Raw genomic sequence first — 24,295 nt, 5'->3', positions numbered from 1 at the left:
GTGAGCAGAACTGTCAGTGACACAAATAACTCAGCAGGCAAACTCAAATAGTGAAAAATAGCAAATAACTGAATGTCCAGTACATATATGGTGTCCAATACTAGAGCTAGCTATACAAAGCTATTTACAGAGTTCAGTAATTTACCTAGCACTCGCAGGAGTGCTTGTGGCTCCCTGGCCTCTTCTGATTTACTGTTGTATTAGGTTTCAGCTTCAGTCTTCTAGCCAAATTCGCCTCTTCCAAACATGAGATGCCTCTTCTATAACTTCTCATGGAGCTATATCCTCTGACCCAGAAGCAGCTGATTTGAACTGAGAAAGATATTTCTTTTCTATAACAAATCACAGGACTCCTCCCCTGGATCAGAATTGGTTTTAAGTATTAAAGCAGCTAATTGGAGGGAATAGAGAGGTGTGCAAGCAGTGAGGGCAGAACCTTCCACTCCACTCACACAGGGTGTGTTCACTCCCTTGTATCCATACACTTCAGAAGAGTGAAATCCAAGCAGATCATTAAAACAGGAAAAAAGGATAGAGCAGAATTTTAAGGCATGACTTGCTACCCATCATATAATGTATGCAATACAGTAACATTATGTGCTCCAGTCAATACGGGAAGCATGCAGCATGGTGCATTTTGACAGACATCTATAGGCTCTTCAATGAGACTGGAATATTCAAAGGAAGCAGAGTAAGTACTCACCTCTCGTATTTCAATGGGATTAGGGCATCTAATTCCCTTAAACTCCTCAAAAAAAACCCACAGCCTAATATTGCTCTGTGATAGGTCACTTAACTGCAAGTGAAACGTTTCCTTTTAATTTACAGCTGAAAAATCTAACCCACACTTAGGCACTCATCTTGCAAGGTGCTGAGCACCCTCAACTCCCATTAACTGAGAGCTGAGGATGCTCAGCACCTCGCAGAATCAGACAATGGATCTCATTCTCTATACCTTACACCTTAACACTCAGACTGTAGCCCCATAACACTCATCCCCAGCACACACTGGGAACTGCACCCCCAACTGCATTACAGGGAAATCTGTAGCCTCTTTCCTTAGTCATATCTGAATTTTGAAACCTCACGAGACAAATTATCACAAGATGATTTGAGACCAAGATTTTAGAATAGGAAACAGCAGAGCGCCAGACAGATTGTGCACCTGATGGCCTAGCAAAATGAGCCACAGCCAAGCATGAGTTATGCTCACATAAGGCAAAGAGCTCCAAACAAGGCAGGTAAAACAATTTTTTTCTATGTTACAGCGTATCCAAGCAATTTTCATCTCCTACTGTTTAAACTGAAGAGATTATTTTTGTCATTTTTTTCATTCACTTCTCCCCTTTTCCAATGGGAATTCACACAGGCAGGGAGAGATTTTTCATAATATTGCTCCACTTGCACAAAATGCAAAACCACCCACTTCAGAATTTCCATATTTTGTTAGTTATTGGGCACAGATCTAGAGCTCGATACATCACTATGTCATTTCAGTTATGTCCATTCAGTGTATTGACACCAGAGTAAAGGTGAAGTAGCAGAGTGGTAAATTCAAGTCACTTGGTGTTAATGTCTGCCACTTGCAGCCTTCTAGAGCTGAGGCTGAGACACCAAAACATGGCATTATCTTAAGAAGCTAGTTAAGCAACTCAATCAGTCATTCTGCAAGCGACAACTGCTACTGCATAAAGGCAGAAGGTAAAAAACAGGTAAGGAAAATACACAGAGGCTATTCCCCCTAAAAATAACAACAGGAAGATGCTTGGGCTTAGAAGGGGGAAAATGTACAGAAACTACCACCTCCTATAGCACTGTTATTTGTAGTATGGCCTTCCAAGCCCTAACCAAAATCAGGGGCCCCTTATGCTACCCACTGTACCAATACCTAATGAGAGAGAGTCCCTATTCATAATCTAAACAGACAAATGGTGGGAACAGAAACAGAGGCACTGAGTAGTGAAATATTTGCCCAATGTGAGACAGCAAATCAGTGACAGAATCACAAATAGAATCCAGATCTTCTGATTCCCAGACAGTGTCATATCCACTGACTTAAGAACTCCAGATCCCGGAGCCCTTACTCAAGTAAATTTCTCCCACTGAATTCAATGAGAGATTTGCCTGAATACCCAGTGACTAAGGGCTTCACAAGTTTTTCATAATTCTGTGACCTGTTTAAAATCATCTATCTTATATTCATATATGCTCTATAAGAAATAAATCTAAGACTCCCACTTGAGTGGCAGCATATCCTTTGAGATGGATAAAAGCTGGACACACTCTTTACTGTGTAGTGTCAATTACAGCAGTTCTGATTTTTATATTGTTACACAGATCATTTGGTAAAAGCTTAAGTAGAACCCTTCAAATCCACATATATCCACTTTATATCCGCACATCACTTTTGCAGATGGAATGTTGATACAAATTTTGTATCCATGCATGGCTCTAAGCTTAAGAACAAGCTCAGGGGTACAGTTCCCTTCTGTAAATTGCAACATTTTTGACATGTATTATTTCAGAATATTGCAGATTCTTGTTTGTTTATCCAATGAAGGTACATTTGTTCTTCTCTACAACTTTGTTTATAATGGAAATATTTTACTTTAAAGAACCCTGAACCAGGCAGAGTCCATGCCTTCTCTCTGCTACACTTGTTTACTGTACCAATTTTGCCATGGGGAATAAAACCAAATATCTGATTTACACCCAAGTGACCATGACAAAAATAAAGTCTTGTTTAATGGAATGAAAGGCTGTTACTGGCCATGGCATCACTTCAACTGCTGATGGCTGTTGTGATCAGACAGCATTTAGCTATTGGGCATTCAACTTTCTATTGCCAGTGTGGACGGCATGTTAGCTCTTGTGGTTATGGGACTATGGTGGCTGACAGTTGAAAGTGTTTTTGGTCAAAGCCATAAGTCTTTGGAGACCTAATCCAGGGTAAGGGTGATGTGGGCATTCTCCCTCAACTGAGCATATAAGGATACTTATTTGTATTAAATATCTATGATCTGATCTCTACACAGATCCGTAGCGAAGGTGACAGAGTTTTCTATGTATAAGACCAAGAGAACATTCAGTGCTCTTCAGTGGAGTGTGATGTAATTCACAGATGGAACACTGCGGAACATGTATTATGCTCATATTGAGAAGTCTGTACAGAGTTGTATCAACATTATCAGCAGACTTTGTGGGTACGTGTTATGGAGCACACTCACCATCATGCTTGAAGGTGTGATGTTGCAAGAATCCACATCCATAGCACCACATGCAGGTCATCTATCTCTGCACATAATTCAGTCCTGCTGAGAGGCATCTACTAGCTCAAATTAATAAACAGAGTAATCAGCAAATCTAGCCTTCTCTGAGCTCCTCCTTCAGCTGCTCCAGAGTCTTCTCCGCCGGCTTCAGCCTTGAGCACTGGCCCCTCGGAATGAGCTTCTCTGAGGTCTCTGCCCTCTTGCAACTGATGGCTCAGGCCACTTCAGTGTCTCGCTGCTCCCTGTGGTTCCTCCCTTCAAAATGAACTCTCTCTCCTTTTATGGGGCCCAAGTGTCCATTAAGTTATCACCGGATGCCTCCCACTCCAAGCCCTCTGCCTGAGAACCAATTAATTAGGTACATCTATTGCACCTCTGCCATAATTAATAGACTCTTAACCCTCTTCCAGCTCATGATGGAGTTTCACCCCACCACAGTGCAATATTACATAAGCCAGAAAGTGGTTTAACTTGATAGTGACTGGTTTGTGAACAGTACTCTGGTCTTTAACTACTAGCACTGTGATATCATGTACTGAAAATCAGCAGAAGATGCAGCTCAGTTCCACCATCTATAGTGACTATTCCTTTAATAAAGGGCCCTGTGTTTTACTGCAGCAGCAAAATTGATGCAGGTTGCCATGGTAAGTACACATTTTCTTATTTAGTAGCATAACAAACAGCTTTGTAAAGTTCACTGATTTCGGAGTGATTTCTCACCCAAAGAGCATGCCACTCGGGTTCCGTAAGTCACCTGTTGTTTAGTCAATCTGGCAATTTTAATTAGAATAAATTTTACAATCTCTCAAATGCAACACTTTTTGTTGCCGCACCACTGGAATGTAGAGACATCTGTAAATTATACAGGTTCCAATGACATTTTTTTTCTCCCATTTTAATTACAGTAACATTACAGCATTAATCATATGAGCCTCCGTTAAACAGCAGCACAGCCATCCTCAATCATAATTAAAGGGAAAGGCCTGGCAATTGGGAGCTCGGAGTTGATCATATTTCCTTTGAAAACTGTATTTTAACATAGCGATTCACACGTGGTAGTTTTATTTGGTTCTAATTAGTGTCACGAAGGAAACACAAAAGGTTAATAAGAGATCGTTGGTTTGTAATGCAAGTTTCCTGGTGCCAGCCCCAGCAGTTCAGTCTGTTTTCAAACTCATTAGCTATGTAGATTGATTACAGTCTAAGATCAGCAAGTGCTCACTTGCTGTGTTAACAGAAGGCTAGTTTTTATTCATACACCTACCCTACTGCTAAATATGAAACAGATTACTTTAACCATTACCACACCTCATTGTTGTGATAGATTGAATGAGTTAATATTTTCCTTAGAGGTGACTGGGAAAGGGCAAAAAATTAGTATGTGCACTTTTTGGCTTGTTTATGATGGAGAACGAAGCCACAAGTTGTTTGTTTATCTTAGAAATATCAGAAATACCAAGTCTTATCTTCGTGATTTTTGCAAAAGGATGACTTGGAGGACCCAGAGAAAAGGTTAACTGGACTGTAACAAAGAGATCTTTTCTTCAAACTGTGCACTAGGAACTTGAGTTAAATAGACATCAACAAAAGCAAACACAAAACTAATGGGTTTAAACCATTTGAATAAAAATCACTACCCCTCTCATTTAAGTTTTGCTCCCTTTCTCTCTCCAATTCAGAGCTCTCCAGAGAATCATTCTAAAACATAAGTTGGACAAGACCTACATTTTTATTTAAAAAAACAACAGGGGGGAAAAGTTAACTCAGAAACCACACAAACTTTCACATACATCATCAAGGAATTTTCCTTTGCAGGTGATCTTTAATAGATGGAAAAATCACCAGTATGTTCCAATCTGGAGGACTATTTCCTGCACATACAGGAAAATGGGCTCAATTATCTACAAGATCTAACTTCTGTGACCTTGGATTGATTAATTTTAGTGAAAGAGATATTCCAAGAGTGATCTTTAATACGATAAGGTTGAAAACTGAGAAAAGCCTTCCAGAAAGCCCAGGATATAAGATATGATTTGTTACGCAAAGAAAGGGGGATACAAACCTGTTTATTGTTTACTCTGTTGCTTTAAAATCTGATTTTATATTTTTCTATAGATATTTCAGTATCTCCTTTTCTTCACCTGACACCATGTTCCAGTGCAGGGTTTAATCAAACTGTTCATGTGGAAATTTAAAAGCTACTGAATATACAAAGCTAAGAAAGAAGTAACACAGAGGATCCATTAATGCCTGCAAACAACTCCACTGCCCTCAGGATTATCTAGTGTCTACTAATTCCTCCACTACCTTTGAGATCAACTGCTGGTAAACCTCAGATACCCCCCAATGCGTCTCATGCACAGATCACTGGCATATTAAATGAATGCCACCCCAAATGACTACCACCCTGGCCTGTTGCAGCAGAAATTAAATATTTTACAGTTCAACAACTGGGGGTAACCTGACCCTGCTGCCCAGCTCTAGCTTTTCAGATTTTCAAGCGAGGAGTTGCAGTCCTTTAACAATCTGAGTTTCCAGTTTGGCTCCCTGTATCTGAAGCCTGCAGGATGTGGAAGCAACATTAGCCTTTTTCACAAAAGGAGAGTAGGCAGTTGGGAGAAATGTACACACAATTTTCCACTAAGTACAAAAATAGCCTCGTCACATCAGCCATTCATAACACACACTAGCCCCTTTCAGCATTACTCCAGTGAGACATGCTGAAGGCTTTCACTAACACTGTACTTTTTAAATGATAACCTATTGAGTATCCAAAGGTGCAAAAACAACAACCAACTCCCCTTCTTATACTAAAACTCAGCGTGACCATGTTCCACAATCCCTTCTTCCTGGGTTTCATAATTCATTCACAAACTGGACTGCCCCCTTCCAAGCTAGCCAGAACACACTATAGCTATACCATTGAGCTTGTATTTAAGCTCTTTTACTAAATGATCATGTAATAAATACATAAATCAGAACCATTATAATAATTGATATTTCATGGCTGTTATCCATCTTAAGGAATATACTGTCACTGAACCAGAAGTCTTAGATTTCATTTCTTATACCACATATATTAATATAGATAGTAGATTTTTTTAAACAGTTTTTTGTTTTGTTTTGTTTTTTAAATGCAGTAGTGCTTCTACATCCAAAGTCCTAGACCAGAGGTCTGCAACCTTTGGCATGCAGCAGGAAGCAGTGGCTAACACATCCCTCAGCCCGCGCCGCTTCCTGCTGCCCCCACTGGGCTGGAGGGGCAAACTGCAGCCAATGGGAGCCACGATCGGCTGAACCTGCAGACGTGGCAGGTAAACAAACTGGCCCGGCCCCCCAGGGTGCTTACCCTGGTGAGCCGTGTGCCAAACATTGCTGACCCCTGTCCTAGAGTATATCACTCAAATCTTCATATGGGTACAAAACCAGACGGCATTAACTGACTTTGCAGTACAAAAAGGACTTCCTGGTATAAAATGTCTGTCTGAAACAAGGACCAAAATCAACAAGTTATGTCAGCTATATATATATATATTTTTCCAATTATAAATGTTAGTCAAATTGCTTAATGCACTACTCGAAGGTGCTCTGAGATACCTATGGAAATGAGTACAGTGTAAGAACCTGTATAGAATAGAATAGGATCTAATCCTGCAAATACTTATGCATGTGAGTTACCTATACTAAAGGCCTCTTTTCCACTGCCAGAGCATTGTAAGTGGGCCTTAAATTGGGAATAAAAATGTAATGAATTTCCACTCAAAGATCCCTTGACGCTCCCAGCGCAAATGAAAATCAGACCCAATTAACTACCCACGCATGCATGTCTGCAAGATCAGGCCCTTAAAGATTATGATATTTTCTGCCACTCTTTGCTGCTGATTTCTTACTAGTAAAATAAAAAGTGGTGCTTTTAGAATCAATTATCTGAAGGTACATGAGTGAACAAAGCAGTTTATCAAACCCCTTCACCCTGATTTTTAAAGCTTTTCTATTATTGCTATAGTTATTTCTACCACAAACTTCCTATGATTTGTGTGAGATTATTCTAATATTTTTCCCTCAGATTCTATTTTTATTATAAACAATGAATCATTGCTTCTTTGAGCAAGACACTGTTTCTTACAACAGATGTTAAAAATATTGACCATGAATGGGAATTCAGATAAGTTTGAAGTCTCTATTGCAGCTAACAAATATTTGAAGTAGTCATTTACACTTTTGTTTCTAGATAAGCAAGTGTTTCTATGTCTTATGTTTTTAAAATACATGTATGCTTCTGGCTCACAACAAGGTGAGAAAAAATAACTGAAGAGATCTAAATATTTCTACATATATTTATACACACACACCAAGAGACAGAGAACTAAACTTTTGCAACTAATATGTTTGCAAGAGGACGAAGGCATTAAAAAAAAAAAAAAAAAAAAAAAAAGACTCTGAATGAGCAAAACCAAGGGAGAAATAACTACATGAATTGCAAAACACTATATCTAGCCTTAAAAATGTTAATTCAGGTCCTTAGGGATCTAATCAACCTCTTTGTTGAAGTAAAGATAAAACTTTTTGACAGCAAATGCTATTCTGATAAAATGGAATTTTCAATTACTCTATGAACATCTGGTCCATGCTACCATTTATGGAACAGAGCACCACGCTGCCTTGCAATGTCAGAAAATATTCCACACCAAGAATTTCCTGCTTTGCTGAGAGGAATGCATGTTAAGAAGCTTCAAAATCAAAAACAAAAACAAAAAAAAAACACATTCTGCCACTAACGTTGTAACCTGCCATTGTCTGATTGAGGCCTTTTCTCTGCTGGACTTTTTGCACCAGTAGCTACTCTGATATTTCAAATTCAGTATATGATTCATTGGTGTGGAAATTGTGATTTCCACCAATGCTTCATATAGTGAGCTGAAACATCAATGTAGCCGATATGCACCTTCATTAGAGGTCTGCACTAGTACCTTAGAATAAAACTGGAGTGATGCAACGGTGAATTAGACATTCTACAGCACATTGTTATACCAAAGGTGCAACCACAGTTAGGTGTAAAAGGAATCAATTTCTTCAAAACCTTGTTTTTCCAAACAAACCTGCTATGTGAGCATTCAATTGATGAAAGAATTGATAAATATGTTGACTAAATTGCAAAGCCCTGCATCTCCAGAAATAAACAAATGATTAAACTGCAGTAAGTAAATTCAGTCGAGAAAGGCAAAGAAACGTCAGTGTGTGTGTTCCTGTATGTTCCATTTGGTATCAATTAGGAAGAAAAGGAAAACAATTCAGTGTGGTAATGAACTCCAAATTGGGTGCATATTATAGCAATTAAAGCAATCTTTTCAACTGATGAATTTATAATCAATAATTAAGATCATGAGGTAAAGAGGGACTGGGCATGCTTCTGACTTCTAAAATACGCTAAGCAGCAGAGCTCAAGATAATATTTCTGACCACATGCTGCTACCCTTGACCCTAGGATCTGCCATTTTAGAGGTGATACTTTACTATGGGGTACCTACATGATTACCAAAGGAAAGGGGGAAAGGCATTGCCTTCTGGTGGAGTAGTGCATGCTCAGCACCTCTCAACTTCAGGGTCCAAAGCCACACAATTAAAGGGACACTGTCAAGTAGTTCAGATCACACATTTCATTTTAACAAACAAAACAAAAACAAAAACAAAAATCCAGGACGGGTTTAATAATATCATGGACCTGATTCCTTTGCATCAGCTGAGGCGCAAGAGTACAAGGCAGGGCAGAGCCAGGATAACTAGCAAATGTTCTGATTCAGCACCCCTCAGCAGCAACCTTCCTACATAGCCCTGCCAGAACTAAAAGGTGATCTCCCGCTCACCTTTCTCCACACAAACTCCCAAGTAGGGACAGGGTGTGCATATGTGGGGGAGGGGGTGGGAGTGGTACACACTGGTATCATTGCACTGCATGCATGTCATTCAGGAATAAATCCCTCCTGAGTGCAGCTTCCCCCATAGAAACAGGAGGGCTGCACTTTGCACATCCCATACCTCCCAGAGTGTATTTGGCCTATGTGACACCACTCCTGAATTCTAGCTAAAGCTAGAGCAACTGGCTTTATGAAGCTATCTTGCACAGGGACTGGAAGAGAGTGATGAAATTTTCCCTCAAGTTATAGGCAGGCTACTGGGTCCTTAGCCCACTGAAGTCACTACTCCTACCTGTGACATGGAGTAGAGGATCTTTGTCCCTCAGCAGCAGGTTCCAAGCCAACGGACCCTTTAGTGTGGATCCTGTGTCCTTACCCAATACACCCAATCATGCTAACATATTCACAACCAGCATGGAGGTCAACTCCATACCAGCACAGGGATGCAAAGCCCTTCCCCACCCAGAATGGCCAATATGCCCACGCCTTTTGACTGCTAAGAGTGCCAACAGGTGCTCCATGGTAGAGGATTTAATCTACAACTGCCAAGACAGCTTTTTAGGTTATGGACACATTGTGCCAGTACAGGACTGCTTGGTAAGGACAGAATCTATTAACAAAGGTCCTAATTCTGTCCCCACTGAACTCAATGAGAGTTTTGCTACTGACTTTAATCATCAGGCTGTAAGCTTTTATCCAGGCTTAAGAATGCTGAGCGAGAGTGTTCAGGAGCCTGCCTCTCCAAGAGCACTATAGGCAGAAGCTTGGATCAAATTTTGTCTACTCCTTCCAGCAGGAAATCTAAAATCTCAAGAATCAAGATGTGCTTAAACAAGATCCCACTAATCCCCATCACTCATCAAAACCCGAGAAACAATCCTATACCCAGTAGTGTATTTTAAAGGTTAAAGTTCATTGGGCCTTCAGGATAGCAATCGGTATCTTGTTAGAAGCTCCTAATTTTCAGAAGCACTCTTGATATCAAGATGGTTCATAGGCTGTAAAGGTTTATGCCAATCAGGAACTCACATCAGCAGATCAAGAGTTACCCAGAGTGGATAAGGAAGACTCTTGAATCCTTTGGATGTCTCATGAACCCTGTAAGAATGACTATTATTACTCTAATTACCTTGATTTTCTTGACCATTTTCTGCAGCCTAAGTATCAGGGCAAGGCACAGCCTCGATGAACGAGTGAGCTTCTGACAACGTTCCTCTCCCTTACCTTCTTTTTTTAGTATCTGCTACAAAAATTAATGATTTTGTGCATGAACTCTTGTTGCTGCTATTCTACAACCATGTTGATGGCTTTCCAGGCAAGATCCCATTCATTCCTCTGAGTTAAACAGTCTTCTGATCAGTCAGTCTGCCTTTGTACCCACCCCAGCCTGCCCTAGGGCAGGACATTTTCCAAAGCCCTGACCAAGAGAAGGGATTCCTTGATCAGCTAGTATTAGATTTCTCCATCTATGATTAGCTAGGCCACTAGAGCCATATTCCCTTCCTGATGAAGAGGAATTGTTTGCGCAGCTGCCAGAAACGGAAATAGTAAGGCAGATTACTTATAGCTCTAGAACACTTATGTAAAACTTCGCTTCTTGCCTAGATCACCAATCCTGAACAGTTTACTGGTCCAGGAGAGTTCCCACTAAACTAATGACTGGGTTTATATTCCAGATACTTGGGGCCTGATTCTGATTTAATTTAACCACATGCAAATCACAAGTTACTCCATTGTAGTGAAGGGAGTCACAGTAATCTAAAACAAGTGTATCCGATTCAGATTTTTGATTTTTCAGTGTTATTACTGGAAACGTAGAGAACGCTCAAAACTGTGCAAAAATTGTGTCTGTAGGCATGTAACAGAGAGCCAGATTCTGCCACCCACACTCATGTTGAGTGGTACCTTCCCAGATGGACCATGTGTCTCATCAGCAGCCAAAAGCCCAGTTATTCTCCACCCAGCTGCCAAAGCCTCCAACTTTCCCCCTGTGATCTCCGCTGAAGCAATCATGTTGTCAATTCAAAACTCTGTGGGACACTGAAAAGTGAAATCAAAGAGAGAACATAGAATAAATGGAAGAGAATACCAAAATCAATAAACACAAGGAGCACTGACTGGTTCTGTTATTCATTTTCATAGATGATTCGGATCCCCAGACAAAGCCACCACAAAATTTTCAGCATGCTGCATCAGCGTGTCACAGAATCCAGGGGCCTTGCAACAGAACTTGGGTCCATTTAGCTGCAGATAAGATGCGGCCTCAGATATGTGTTATTATACAGTGTGTACCCACCTTTTTATAATTGGAAGCAGCAACACACGCACACAGGTGCCTAGTTTTTGGAAGCTGTGAATGCCAGAGGAGACAGACGTCAGGAGAAAGTTAGAGCAGCCACAATACTTGCCCAACCACGTTCTGAAACACGCAGCTGACAGTGGAAGCAGCCTGCAGCTCCACAACATGCCCAGGAATGCTAGCATAATATTAACATAAATACTACTAATGATGTCCGATGCTTGGCCTAGAGTACTCCCACTTCTAAAAACAGCCATTACAACAGTGTTAGTAAGACCAAAGTCAGACCTGATGTAAGTAGTGACTCCAATGGAGCTGTACCTATCTTATATCAGATCCAAATACAGCCCTCCCTCAGTGTGTTAGTTCTCTAAGTATGTGTATATGTGAAATGCCATCAGCAGAAAAGGATGTAGAGAAGCATCTCAGACACCAGAATGAGCAGTTTTAGAAGGAGTAGGCTGTGTAGGGATACTTCAGTCATGTAGTATCCAGATCAAAATTTTGATGCAGGCTGTAACCATGTAAATGCATATGGCTTAGAGCGCATAGCTAGGTCTTCCACTACTCTACCACAGGGCTCAGAGAAGAGGTCTTCCTCTCTCCCATTTAAAAACCCCTGCTCGCATGAGAGTCTTCAGTCAAACCCAGCTAGATGGCAATATCGAGCCACAAGTTTTGGGAGGGCAGGACAGACCTCAACCCAGTAAAGCACTTAGGTCTGATCTACACTAGAAAATTAGGTTGAAATAACTCTCTCCCTCTCTCTCAGGGATGTGAAAAATCCACACCCCTGAACAGCACAGTTAAGCTGGCCTAGGTCCCCGTGTAAACGGTGCAAGGTCAATGGAAGAATTCTGCTGCCTTTTGGGGAGGTGGATTATCTACACCAAAGGGAAAATCCCTCCCATTAGCATAAGTAGTGTCTAGACTGAAGCACTACAGCAGTGCAGCTGTTCATTTTAAGTGTAGGCAAGCCCTTAGGCCCTGCGTAGCTCCAACTATGTGAGTAGTCCCACTGAAGTCAATGAGACTATTAACGTGCTTAAAGTTATGATGTGTTTAAGTGATCTGCAGAATCAGAGCACGGTGAATAATCCTGGCATGGCATAAATATGAGGATACTCCCATATGTGACAAATATTAATGAACAAGAGCTGGAAGTTACAACTAACTGAGTTTCCCTCAAAGAAATAGCTAAGAGGGAGCTCTGCAAATGCACAGTGTGTGATAAGCACCCAATTCCCATTAAAGGTCAATGGGAGTTGGGCACCTGACTCCAATATGTGCTTTTGGATCTCCCCCACCTAACTGTCTTCACCAGCAGTTCATACTGGAAGATTTGGTTCCAATATATTGAACCAAATTCATCACCAGTGTCTCTTTACTGACCAGGTCTGACTCCAGCCCGTTCTTCTCAATTCATTCTCATTGTTATCTCATGCACACTGCAGGCAGTGCACAACCTTGTCAGAAATGTAATCTCTGTCAAATCCTATCTGGCACTCCACCAAGATTGTTTTTTGCTAAAAAAGGGTGACAAAAAAATTAACAGATGTTGTTCAGACCATTCCAATGGGACAGAAATCAATTATGAGCATTTTTGCTCCCAGAGCCATTTCTTACTGCAAGGAGCATCTTAGGAAACCTTTTCCTGAACTAAATGAAAAAGCATTTCTTTGTAATAGAAGAATAATAAATGATACCTATCAGCCTGCATTCTCTGACACAGTGCTAGTCCTTGGAGAATTAAATTGCCACTGTATAGTTATATAAATGTTTAATTTTTTCATCTTTAGCCACAGTATGGTTGTCTGGAAAATACATTATCATTGTAGATGTCACCGCTCTCCAGTTAATGTGGCTGACAATATAGAATTGGTAGGTGACCTCTATGTACTCCAACTTGCACAGTTTTCCAGGGTTAACTATGGCCATTTAACAGCATCCCTTAGGAATTACCGTAGTGATTAATGTTTCTTTTAAAGGAAATCTTTTACAACACGGATGGTAAGAACTCTCCCCATTTGACTCTATTTATTACATCAAAACAAAGGCTTTTAATGATGTTTACCATGAATTGAATTCAACAGCTGAAGCCCAGTCCATAATCACAGCACTTGTTTTCACATCCTTAAGTCTTTTAGCAGTGGGGCTTCCAGTTGAGCCTCAGCTACAGCCTCTCTCTAGAGATATCCAAGCATCCCTAAGGCTTCCCTGAGCTTGAGCACTAAACTGCATTCACACATCTTAATTGAAAATGACAGGATGTTTGCAGAGGATGTTTGCATCAGTAAGACATTAAAAGCGACATTCATGCCCAAGTACATATGAAGGAATGGGCTCAGCTGAACTCTTCTATTTTCCTCCAGCTAACACTCATTTGTGTTTAGATCATAGCTTGATTTTCCAACTCTGCATATGGGTATGTGTAATAGGTGAAACTGCAGTTTATAGGGGTGGAGGAGAAGACACAAATACCTCGCCCACTAGACTGAGCTAATCTCCTGTGGAATGTGTGAATAACGTGTATATATGCTCAGCTGACCTTTTCAAAATGTTGTGTGGATGATGTCTGCTCACGATCTCCTGAAATCCTGCTATAGAGTGTCAAAAATAGGGAATGTGATCTTTGATTGAGAAAGTGAGGTCTAGTTCAGTAAGGACCTGATCAGAAACACTTTAACTCCTGCTCTAAATCTAACTCTACCACTTGAATAGCTTTCACATAAAAACTCTGCAGGGTCTCAGTTTCCCCATCTGTGAAATGGAGAATAATCCTCATTGTTTACTTACTTGACAGGGGTAGTGAAGATTAATTTATATCTATACAGCACTTGGAAGAAGAAAAGCACTATATACAGTAAGTGCTAAGCATCCTTAATGCACACCCACACAAGAATATATTCTAGCCATCAGCATTCAGCTATCTAATGTTACTACAGTCAGAAAGCTCCACAGATCTCTCTCTTAACATACAATATATTGCACTGATGCAACCTACCTTGTTCAGGCATCTGAGACCCCATGGAAGTAACACTGGTGTTCAGCACATCATTGACGGCAGTATCACAGTACAGGCCCCGTTGGACATCATGTTCACTGTCAGTCTGGTCACTCTCCTCATGCCCACTATCCTTGAGACTATTCCCCTCTAAGTCCTTGAAAGTTGAACTGCTGGGTTTAAGAAAGAACAATGATTTACTGTCATGTCAAGTCTGATCAGATAAAGTCTCTCTTAGCCAGGATGATGTCATAACCCTGAAGCAAGACTTATACTGGCTGTATTATGTAGGGGGAAAAAATCTCTTTCATAAGTAGTCACAATTTAGAACCACAAAAGAGTGTTCCCAGTATGAAACACTAACAATTCCATTCATTGATCTTTATGCACGTTCCAGTAGGCAACCAGAACTAGTTGCAAGTCTGAAACAGGAACTGCCTACAGGTTTGTGAGAATTACACAAAGATCTTGCTCATTTAGCACACAAGCAAAGTGCTCCTGCTCATTGTGGAATAAGCCAAAGAGACGAAAAGTTGAAGCATTGCACAGCTAAAGCAGACCTGAGGCAAGATCAGGAACAGAAGATCACCTTATACCTGAGAAGAATAGAAAGAGACAAAGTACAACAGCAATTCAACCTATTCAACTTGGCACGTCACATTCAGCTCTGAACCATTCTAACAGAAAAGAAATGAAGGTGTCCTGTGAATACAGACAAACTATTGCTGAATGTGCCAGGTATAGGCTGGTAGAACTTCCTGGCTGTGCTGCTGAGTACATAAGGTACAACGAAAATGGCAGTCAGGACAACGACTAATGTATTGCTGAAAAAGGAGCCTTACAGGGGTAGCACTGTCTCTCCATATCCATTCATCCTGCAAAACAGAAAATCCAGCTTACATTGGTCTTCAGAGTTATTCTTTTCACACACTGAAAAACTATCCTGTGGAACTCAAAGCAACAATATACTGCTGAGGTCAAAAGCTTCACAGGATTCTAAAAACGATTAGACATTTATATAAATAAGAACATTCAAAATTACATTAGCTAGGATAACCCCTTATAAGCTTCAGGGCATAAACCAATTTCTGTTGCAGCCTGATATTTGGGAATAAAAAAATTCACTGTGAAGAAGGCTATTCCATATATTGTCCATTATGAGGTTTCTTGTACCTTCTTCTGAAGCAGCTGGCTCAGGCCACTGTTAGAGAAAAGGTACTGGACTAGGATGGACCCTTGGTTTGATCTGATATGTCAGTTCTTACAGTAGTAACAAGCCCAGTAGCAAAAGAAAAAACAATGCACAGTACACACTTCTGAGATTACTTTGAACAGGTCATGGCAAGAACTGCATGAGGTGTTGAGTAAGGTGCATTGACCTGAATGTAGAGAATGTACCAGCAGAGCAGCACACCCTGACTACCATCAGCATTAGGATATGAAGATGTTCAGCACATTCTGCCATCTGGGCTTTATGAGGCTGGGACCAACTCCACTGACACCTGGAAGAGAGTGACTACAGAACACAGGCCACGGGGATTCTTTTATTGGGCAGAGACCCATAGCCAAGAGCCAGAAGAAGCAGATGGCTATAATTCCCAGGGACCATGTGACTTTAAAAGGCTTCAGACTTCTTTTGAGGAAACTGGCTTGTTTTGTTTCAATTATTATCACTGTTATTTATTTGTATTGTAGAAGCATCTAAGAGCCCCAGTCACAGCCAGGACACTATTGTGTGAGGAATTGCACAAACAATGAACAAAAAGACAGTCCCTGCCTCACAGAGCTTATTTTAAGAGGCACTATACTGAAAGCTTCTGGCCGCCCTGCTCAACATCTTTCTCCAGTATTGAGGAGTTTTGCTTGGGGGCCAGTCCTCACAGGACCAGGGCCTGAACATGGCAGGATCTACAATCTCATATATGGATGCTGGACTTTGCTCCTGACATCTCAGATTAGCAAGAGTTAGAACTTAGCATAAAACTGCAGAGTAAATTCTGGTCATTGTGGTAGGAACAGCTTATTAATGCTACCAACGTATACAAAGAGGTGGGTGCAACTTTGAGGGAATCAAAGACAGAGACAGGCAGCTCCTGCAGGAAATCGTATACAGAGCAAGGCTTGGGGGGAAAACATCAGCTGCATTTGGTGTTCTGTATAAGTCTGACCTTATACAGTGACTGATGTAACAAAGTTTAGTTTTACAGGTAAAGATATTACTGGTTTGAGCAGGTTCCCCTATGGCTTACCTTTTCAAGGGTGACTAGAGATTTTGGGTGCCTCTGTTTTTGACAATTCAAAGGGACCTGATTTTCCAAAGGCACGTGCTCAACACTTTCTGAAAAATCAGACTCTTTAAGGTATCTCAAGTCAGGCATCCAGAATCACTAGTCATGGCCATGTACTTATGATGGTAAGTACTGCTAGAACTGGTGATCTCTCAACTACCTAAACTAAAGCTGCCCCCACCTGACAGTGCCCACAGACTTGTTATATTGCAAGCTGGAAACAGCATCTGCTTGAAAGCTCCATTTTATTTCATTTTCAGGTCTACCCCTGTAGTGCCCCTTATAAATGGTGCTTCGCTGCCTTCCAAGTTCTACGGAGAGCGACAGCAGCAGAGCACTGATTAGAAAAAGTGTTGCAAGAGCAAGCCCGTATCATAGAGAGCTCCCAACAACAGCTGAGGGCGAAGTTCTTATGATAGATGCTCAGAGCCCAAAGAGCTGAGGGCTGGGAAATTCTCTTCTCTGGCTTGAGGATGGATGCAAAATGGGAAACAACAAATCCTAGAAACTCTTGGCAGCCATGTAAACTGGTGGACAAGGTAAAGCTTTAAGATGTCAGGCTAAAATCAGATATAGTCCATTCTGAAACGTAGCTAGCTCATGGAGAACCCCCAGGGCAGCAAAGAGGACAAGTTGACACCGCAGCATTGTAAAATCAACTGGTTACTGCTGGGGCAAAGTTGGTGAAACATACAGGTTATCCATCCACAAAGAGACAGAGGCACTCTAGAAAAGAAGGTCTGTAAAGGAGAATGCCTGAGAAGGAACAGAAGAAGCAAAATCTAAACAAGCAGGTGGATAAAAAGGAAGGGAGGGCTCACTTAAGCCCTCTCCTCCCTAGTGCTTAATTTGTAATAAAAGAGGTGCCAGGGCTCAAGCAATTTTTTATTTTCATAACTGACACAGCAAGCCCAGAGGTGCTGGAGCTACAAACTGCCAAGCCTAGAGATGTCAGGGCTCAGTCCTGGCAAGCCCTAGTACAAATTAAGCACTACTCCTCCTACTCCAGTGCTGACAGCACTTTGACCAAGATGAGGCAGAGACTGTCCCTCTCCATTTAATGTAATTGCTTCTTTTTGTAGTACAGGAATGCTTAGAGATGAACCAAGATGAACCCATTGCGCTTAAGCACTGTACAAACAGAATAAGTGAAAGTCTCTGCCCCAAATAACTTACAATCTAGGCAGGGAATTCAAATCTCAGCGTCAGGGCTAACTACCCAGGAGCTCTCTTTCACAACGTCTTTCAACATTGCTTTTACCAAAATAGGACAAACGGGTCATATCCTCAGCAGGTGTAAATAAGCATTGATTTCACTGGAGCACTTTCTACCAACAGAGGATCTGGCCCAAACTTTCCAGCTAGCTGGATTTGACTAAAATCATTTAGTCTTGGGAGCGGCCTGTGCTTCAAAGCACTGAAGAAACAGATATTTTCATTAGTTTGCAAAGCCCCTTTGTGTCTCCACGGAAACCGAGTGGACCACCTACTATTTTGTGCTCTGCAGAACCACAGAGGGGGGGAACTGTGAAAATACATCTAAATTGATAAACCTTCAAACACTACCTTTTTAAATAAAGATGTCCATGTTGAAGCCACTGACTGGGAACATCAGAGAATTTTAAATTAAGAAAGCCCTTTCAATCCAGAATAGAGAGAGAGAGAGAGAGAGAGAGAGAGAGAGAGAGAGAGAGAGAGAGAGAGAGAGAGTGTGTGTGTGTGTGTGTGTGTGTGTGTGTGTGTGTGTTTCACAGAGCAAAGGTAGAGCAACTACAACATTTCCACAAAAACAAAAGATTTTGCTGAATTAAAATTATTCCAGCATTTAATGGATGACATTTCCATTCTCAAATGTCTGCCTCACATTTATGACATTCATTAGACTTAAAAGTGCAAGACAAGTAAAGGGGGGGGGAGAATACTGCACATAGAGTTGCCATTCAGAATGTGCAAGCAATCTGCATGATAATGCATTTGTCTTTCCTGCAGTGAGACAGGCCATAATATCACAAAACATGTTTCCACCACTGCCACTTTTCTAAAGCAAAGGCAGGTTTCTGAGTATCAGCAGTTGCAGGAATCCCATAACAATACAGGCTTGGAGTAAACCTTGCTGTGGGAGTCAGGAATGCTGCTTGCTTTTATGTTAGGTGTGAAAAAGAAAAGATTAATAGATTTATTTTTAAGAAGAATGAATCCTGACTATATTGTGAGGAGTGATATGTTGCAGGCAGCCCATTTCTCTCCAGCAGTCACATCATCATTGTTAAACATCATGATCCATGCAAACAAATACACCTGCCCTTCACTGGCAGAACTTAAGTTGGTCAGATAATGCACTTGTAATTCTCCTCATTATATTTTTAAGATGTAAATACATGGGATTTTAGCCAGTAAAGTAACTGGATTTTCTCTACTATTGGAAGATTTAAACAGTTCAGGACCCAGCTGTGCTCTGTTAGACCTTTGCTACTTCACTGTCTTCGTGAATAAAACTTCACAGATAAAACTGTGCAGTATTTGGTCCAGGAGTTGCCTCCCAGACCCGGAGTCGGGGATGGGAGGGAATCCTGAATGGGGGAGAGAGGTGATGGATGAGTAGTTCTGTTCCTCCACCTCACCTGGCCTGTCTAGTCCCACCCTACAAACTGGAGTGCAGTAAACCCTCCCAGAGCAGAGCTCCATGACTTACAGGGGATACAGATCTCCTGCACTGAATTGTGGCTTCCTGATTAGAAACCATTTTGCTGTGTCAGGGTCTTCTACTGACTGGGAAGTGGAATGGGGAAACTGAAAGTTTTTAGACTCCCCCCACAAACTAAATTCATCTCTCGGTTAGTTAAGATACAACCCAGTTGAAGTCAATGGGGTTAAGGTAGTGTAACAGAAATGTTAGCTAACTACTGGGCTCATTTCTTCTCCTATATATGAAGACCTAAGATATAATTGAGAGAATTTTACCCAGTGGGCCAAATTAACCCAAGGAGTAACTGCTGGAATGAAAATGGGCTGATCATTTAGTACTAATGGAAAAAAATCCCATCAAAATTATATTTTGCTTTAATATTCAAACTAAAACAGTGAACAAATATTAAAACCCAATTACCTGGCCCCAAATAAGTTTCTTTTCCCTCCTTACATGTCAGGGAGCTTTCACCATCCAGATCTATCATTTTATTCCTGTGCTTTCAAATGGAAAAAAGTCTAAGAATTTTAAAGTTGTCAGGGTAACAGCATTTTGCCTAAGTCATTGCTAGTTCCCAGTGAGGAGGCAAACATAACAAAAAAGATTTCCCTTTATTAAAAACCACAAGCAATGGGATTTAATAGGAAGCAAATACTGTTTTAAAAAAAATCAAATGATTATTCCAGAAGCATTTTGCATACAAAACATCAAGAGAATATAATAAGGCAGAAAAGAATGCTAAACAATCTGGATTTGGCTATACAAACCGAAGCATTTTCAAGCAAACCCACATACCTCTTTATTAAATGGGCTCTGCTGTTCACATAGTTGGAATCAAAAGAGTAGTTTTCAGTCTGAAAGGAGGAAAAGACAAGGGAGATAGTTATAACTATGATTCACCTAACAGGAACCTCAGGTCTGCAAGGTTCATTGTATTAAGGACAAAGGCAATTAACTGGTAAATCCTGCACCTAAAGACACACTCTGGGTCCAGGCCTGCTTATCCTTACTCAGGTAAAACTCCTACAATGCCCACCGGGCAATTGACCCATATGGGGAGTGTAGAATAGGATATTTTATTTGGGACAATGTCTGCCTTCAGATCTACATGGGCAACTTACTTTGGACCCAGTCCTTACTCAAAGTATGAGCCTGCATGAGGCATTTCCAATTTCTTTAATGGCACCCAGATGCTCCTGCGATGGGTATATTCAAAACTAGAGAGACAGTGTAGTCTAGTGACCTAGGAACAGGCTACGGAATTGGGAGAGCTAGGTTCTAGTTCTGGCTCTAACACTGACTTGCTATGTGGCCTTGAACAAGCTGGTAAGGCCCAACTTTACTCATAGACTTTTAAGGTCAGAAAGGACCATTATGATCATCTAGTCTGACCTCCTACACAAAGCAGGCCACAGAATCCTACCCATCCACTTCTATAACAAACCCCTAACCTATGTCAGAGTTATTGAAGTCTTCAAATTGTGGTTTGAAGACCTCAAGCTGCAGAGAATCCACCAGCAAGTGACCCATGACCCACGCTGCAGAGGAAGGCCAAAAACCTTCAGGGCCCCTGCCAATCTGCCCCAGAGGAAAATTCCTTCCCGACCCCAAATATGGCCATCAGCTAAACCCTGAGCATGTGGGCAAGACTCACCAGCCAGGAAAGAATTCTCTGTAGTAACTCAGATCCCACCCCATCTAACAACCCATCACAGACCACTGGGCATAGCTACCTGCTGATAATCAAAAATCAATTGCCAAAATTAATTGCCAAAATTAGGCTATCCCATCATACCATCCCTTCCATAAGCTTATCTAGCTTAGTCTTAGTTTATGAAAGTGGCCTCTAATTTGGGACACCTCACTTTCTGACTGGCCCAGCGTAGGATGTCTGATTTTCAGAGATGCTGAGTACCCCAACTCCAGGTGAAGTCAATTGGAACTGCAAATGGTTCAGCACCTCTGCCTTCAGAGAATCAATCTGAGCCCCCCAAAACAGAAGCACACAAAATGAACGCACATTTTTGTAAACGTTGACCTTCCCTTTCCCATGCCTCATCTGTAAAATGGGGATAATGATACTGACCCACCTCAGAGAGGGAGCTGTTAGGAGTTTATACAGCATCATAACTATTACTAGGAATGCATGAGGTAAACAGAGTGGGAGTTCCACATGTAGTACAGCTGCATGATAGAGCCCTCTGGCCTTACCCTGGCAAAATTCCTATTGACTTCAATGAGAGCTGTATTAATGTGTGCGAAGGTTGAATTTGTCCCTTAGAGAGCAAGAAATATATCTGATGCAAAATGAATACCTTAAATGTCCTACATTATTTATTTTTTTTTTTAGGCAGCTGAAGTCTCCAAACCCTGCCAGTCTTTATATAAACACTTGACAGAAAAAGGCAGACTGGTGACCACAGAACAATTTACAGAGAAGAAACAATGTGACCACACTCCGTTACAAAACTAATTGCTTTTAATTCCCTGATGGATCCAGTTCTGCGTGTGGTAATTTGGCAGAAAGTTCAAAAGGTATTTTTCTTATTAGTGTATAATTAACATGTTGAAATATTTATTGCATAGCTATGTAAATACCAGCAAGGTAATCCCCCTGCTGGAGAATTTAAAGTGGGTGCTTTATTTTAAATGAGGGCTGTCAACTAATCGCAGTTAACTCACGTGATTAACTAAAGAAAATAAATCACGATTAATTGCTATTTTAATTGCAGTTAAATAACAGAGTACCAATTGAAATTTATTAAATATTTTGGATGTTTTTCTACATTTTTATATAAATTATATTCTGTGTTGTAACTGAAATCAAAGTGTATATTATTTTTGCTTACAAATATTTGCACTTTAAAAATAAACAAAAGGAATAATATTTTTCAATTCACCTACTACAGTACAAGTTCTGTAGTGCAAGCTCTTTGTTGAGAAAGTGCAACTTACAAATGTAGATTTTTTTTGTTACATGACTGCATTCAAAAATAAAACAATATAAAATTATAAGAGCCTACAAGTCCACTCAATCCTACTTCTTGTTCAGCCAATCACTCAGATAAACAGGTTTGTTTACATTTGCAGGAGATAATGCTGCCCTCTTCTTGTTTACAATGTCACCTGGAAGTGAGAACAGGTGTTCGCATGGCACTGTTGTAGCCAGCATCATAGGTGCCAATTTCTCCTGACGCCAGTGAGTGTTCGCACCCCCCGGCCCTGGCCTCACCCCTGCCCCACCCCCTTCCAACTCCTTCCCCAAAGTCCCCACCCCAACTCTGCCCCCTCTCTACCCCATTGGACTCCTTCCCCAAATCCCCACCCCCACCCTGCCTCTTTCCCTGAGCGCACCATATTTCCACTCCCCCCGCACCTTCCCAAGCACTGGGAGGAGAAGCGGAGAAGGCGTGCTCAGAGGAGGTGATGGAAGCAGAGGTGAGCTACAGCGGAGGGTGGGGTGGGGAGCTGCTGGTGGGTGCAGAGCATCCACTAATTTTTCCCCGTGGGTGCTCCAGCCCCAGAGCACCCATGAAGTCAGCACCTATGGCCAGCATTGCAAGGTATTTACGTGCCAGGTATGCTAAACATTTGTATGCTCCTTCATGCTTCAGCCACCACTCCAGAGAACATGGTTCTATGCTGATAACGCTCATTAAAAAAATAAGTATTAATTAAATTTGTGTCTGAACTCCTTGGGGCAGAATTGTATGTCCTCCTTTTCTGTTTTACTCACATTTTGCCATATATTTCCTGTTATAGCAATCTTGAATGATGACCCAGCACGTTCTTCATTTTAAGAACACTTTCACTGCAGATTTTACAAAACGCAAAGAAGGTACCAATGTGAGATTTCGAAAGATAACTACAGCACTCAACCCAAGGTTTAAGAATCTGAAGTGCCTTCCAAAATCCGAGAGGCACAAGGTGTGGAGCTTATTTTCAGAAGCCTTAAAAGAGCAACACTCCAATGCGGAAACTACAGAACCCAAACCACCAAACAAACAAACAAACAAAATCAGCCTTCTCCTGGTGGCATCTGACTGAGATAATGAAAATGAACATGTGTTGGTCCACTCTGCTTTGGATTGTTATTGAGCAGAACCTGTCATCAGCATGGATGCAAGTCTTCTGGCATGGTGGTTGAAGCATGAAGGTACATGTGAATTTTTAGTGCATCTGGCACGTAAGTAACTTGCAATGCCAGCTACAACAGTGCCATGTGAATGCCTGTTCTAACTTTCAGGTGACATTGTAAACAAGAAGAGGGTAGATTAGCTCCTACAGATGTAAACAAACTTGTTTATCTGAGTGATTGGTTGAACAAGAAGTAGGACTGAGTGGACTTGCAGGCTCTAAAATATTACATTGTTTAATTTCTGACTGCAGGTTTTTTTTGTACATAATTCTATATTTGTAAGTTCAACTTTCATGATAAAGAGATTGCATTACCGTACTTGTATTAGGTAAACTGAAAAATACTATTTCTTTTGTTTTTTTACAGTGCAAATACTTGTAATCAAAAATAAATATAAAGTGAGCATGGTACACTTTTTATTCTGTGTTGTAATTGAAATCAATATATTTGAAAATGTAGAAAACATCCAAAAATGTTTAAATAAATGTTATTCTACTGTTGTTTAACAGTGCGATTAATCACATGATTAATCACGATTTTTTTAATCCCGCGATTAATCACGATTAATTTTTTTAATCACTTGACAGCCCTATTTTAAATCTTTTTGTTAAACACTAGTATGAGGACTAGTATGAGTTTTATTACTATTACAAAAGCAAACAACAACAGGTATGCTTAAAATTGGGATGGGACAAG

General features: G+C 40.9%; 1 protein-coding gene across 4 annotated transcripts in view; it reads right to left on the bottom strand.

The window, feature by feature from the left end:
• PCDH19 (protocadherin 19) overlaps positions 1 to 24,295 on the bottom strand; it is a 106,297-nt gene that overhangs the window by 24,976 nt on the left and 57,026 nt on the right. Inside the window, exons 3-4 of one of the 4 annotated variants that reach the window (XM_032772152.2) lie at positions 20,257 to 20,315; positions 14,488 to 14,660 (exon numbers count right to left, since the gene is read on the bottom strand). The exons of 1 other annotated variant lie outside the window; for it this stretch is intronic. In XM_032772152.2, the coding sequence (XP_032628043.1) occupies positions 14,488 to 14,660; positions 20,257 to 20,315 (232 nt within the window). The remainder of the gene's footprint in view (positions 1 to 14,487; positions 14,661 to 20,256; positions 20,316 to 24,295) is intronic. 2 more of the 4 variants (XM_032772153.2, XM_032772155.2) reach the window with 2 other exon arrangements.

The sequence above is a fragment of the Chelonoidis abingdonii genome, chromosome 8 (genome assembly GCF_003597395.2).
Source record: "Chelonoidis abingdonii isolate Lonesome George chromosome 8, CheloAbing_2.0, whole genome shotgun sequence".
NCBI lineage: Eukaryota > Metazoa > Chordata > Testudines > Testudinidae > Chelonoidis > Chelonoidis abingdonii.
The sequence above is the reverse complement of the archived record's forward strand: the minus strand, read 5'-3'. Positions and strand labels throughout refer to the sequence as shown.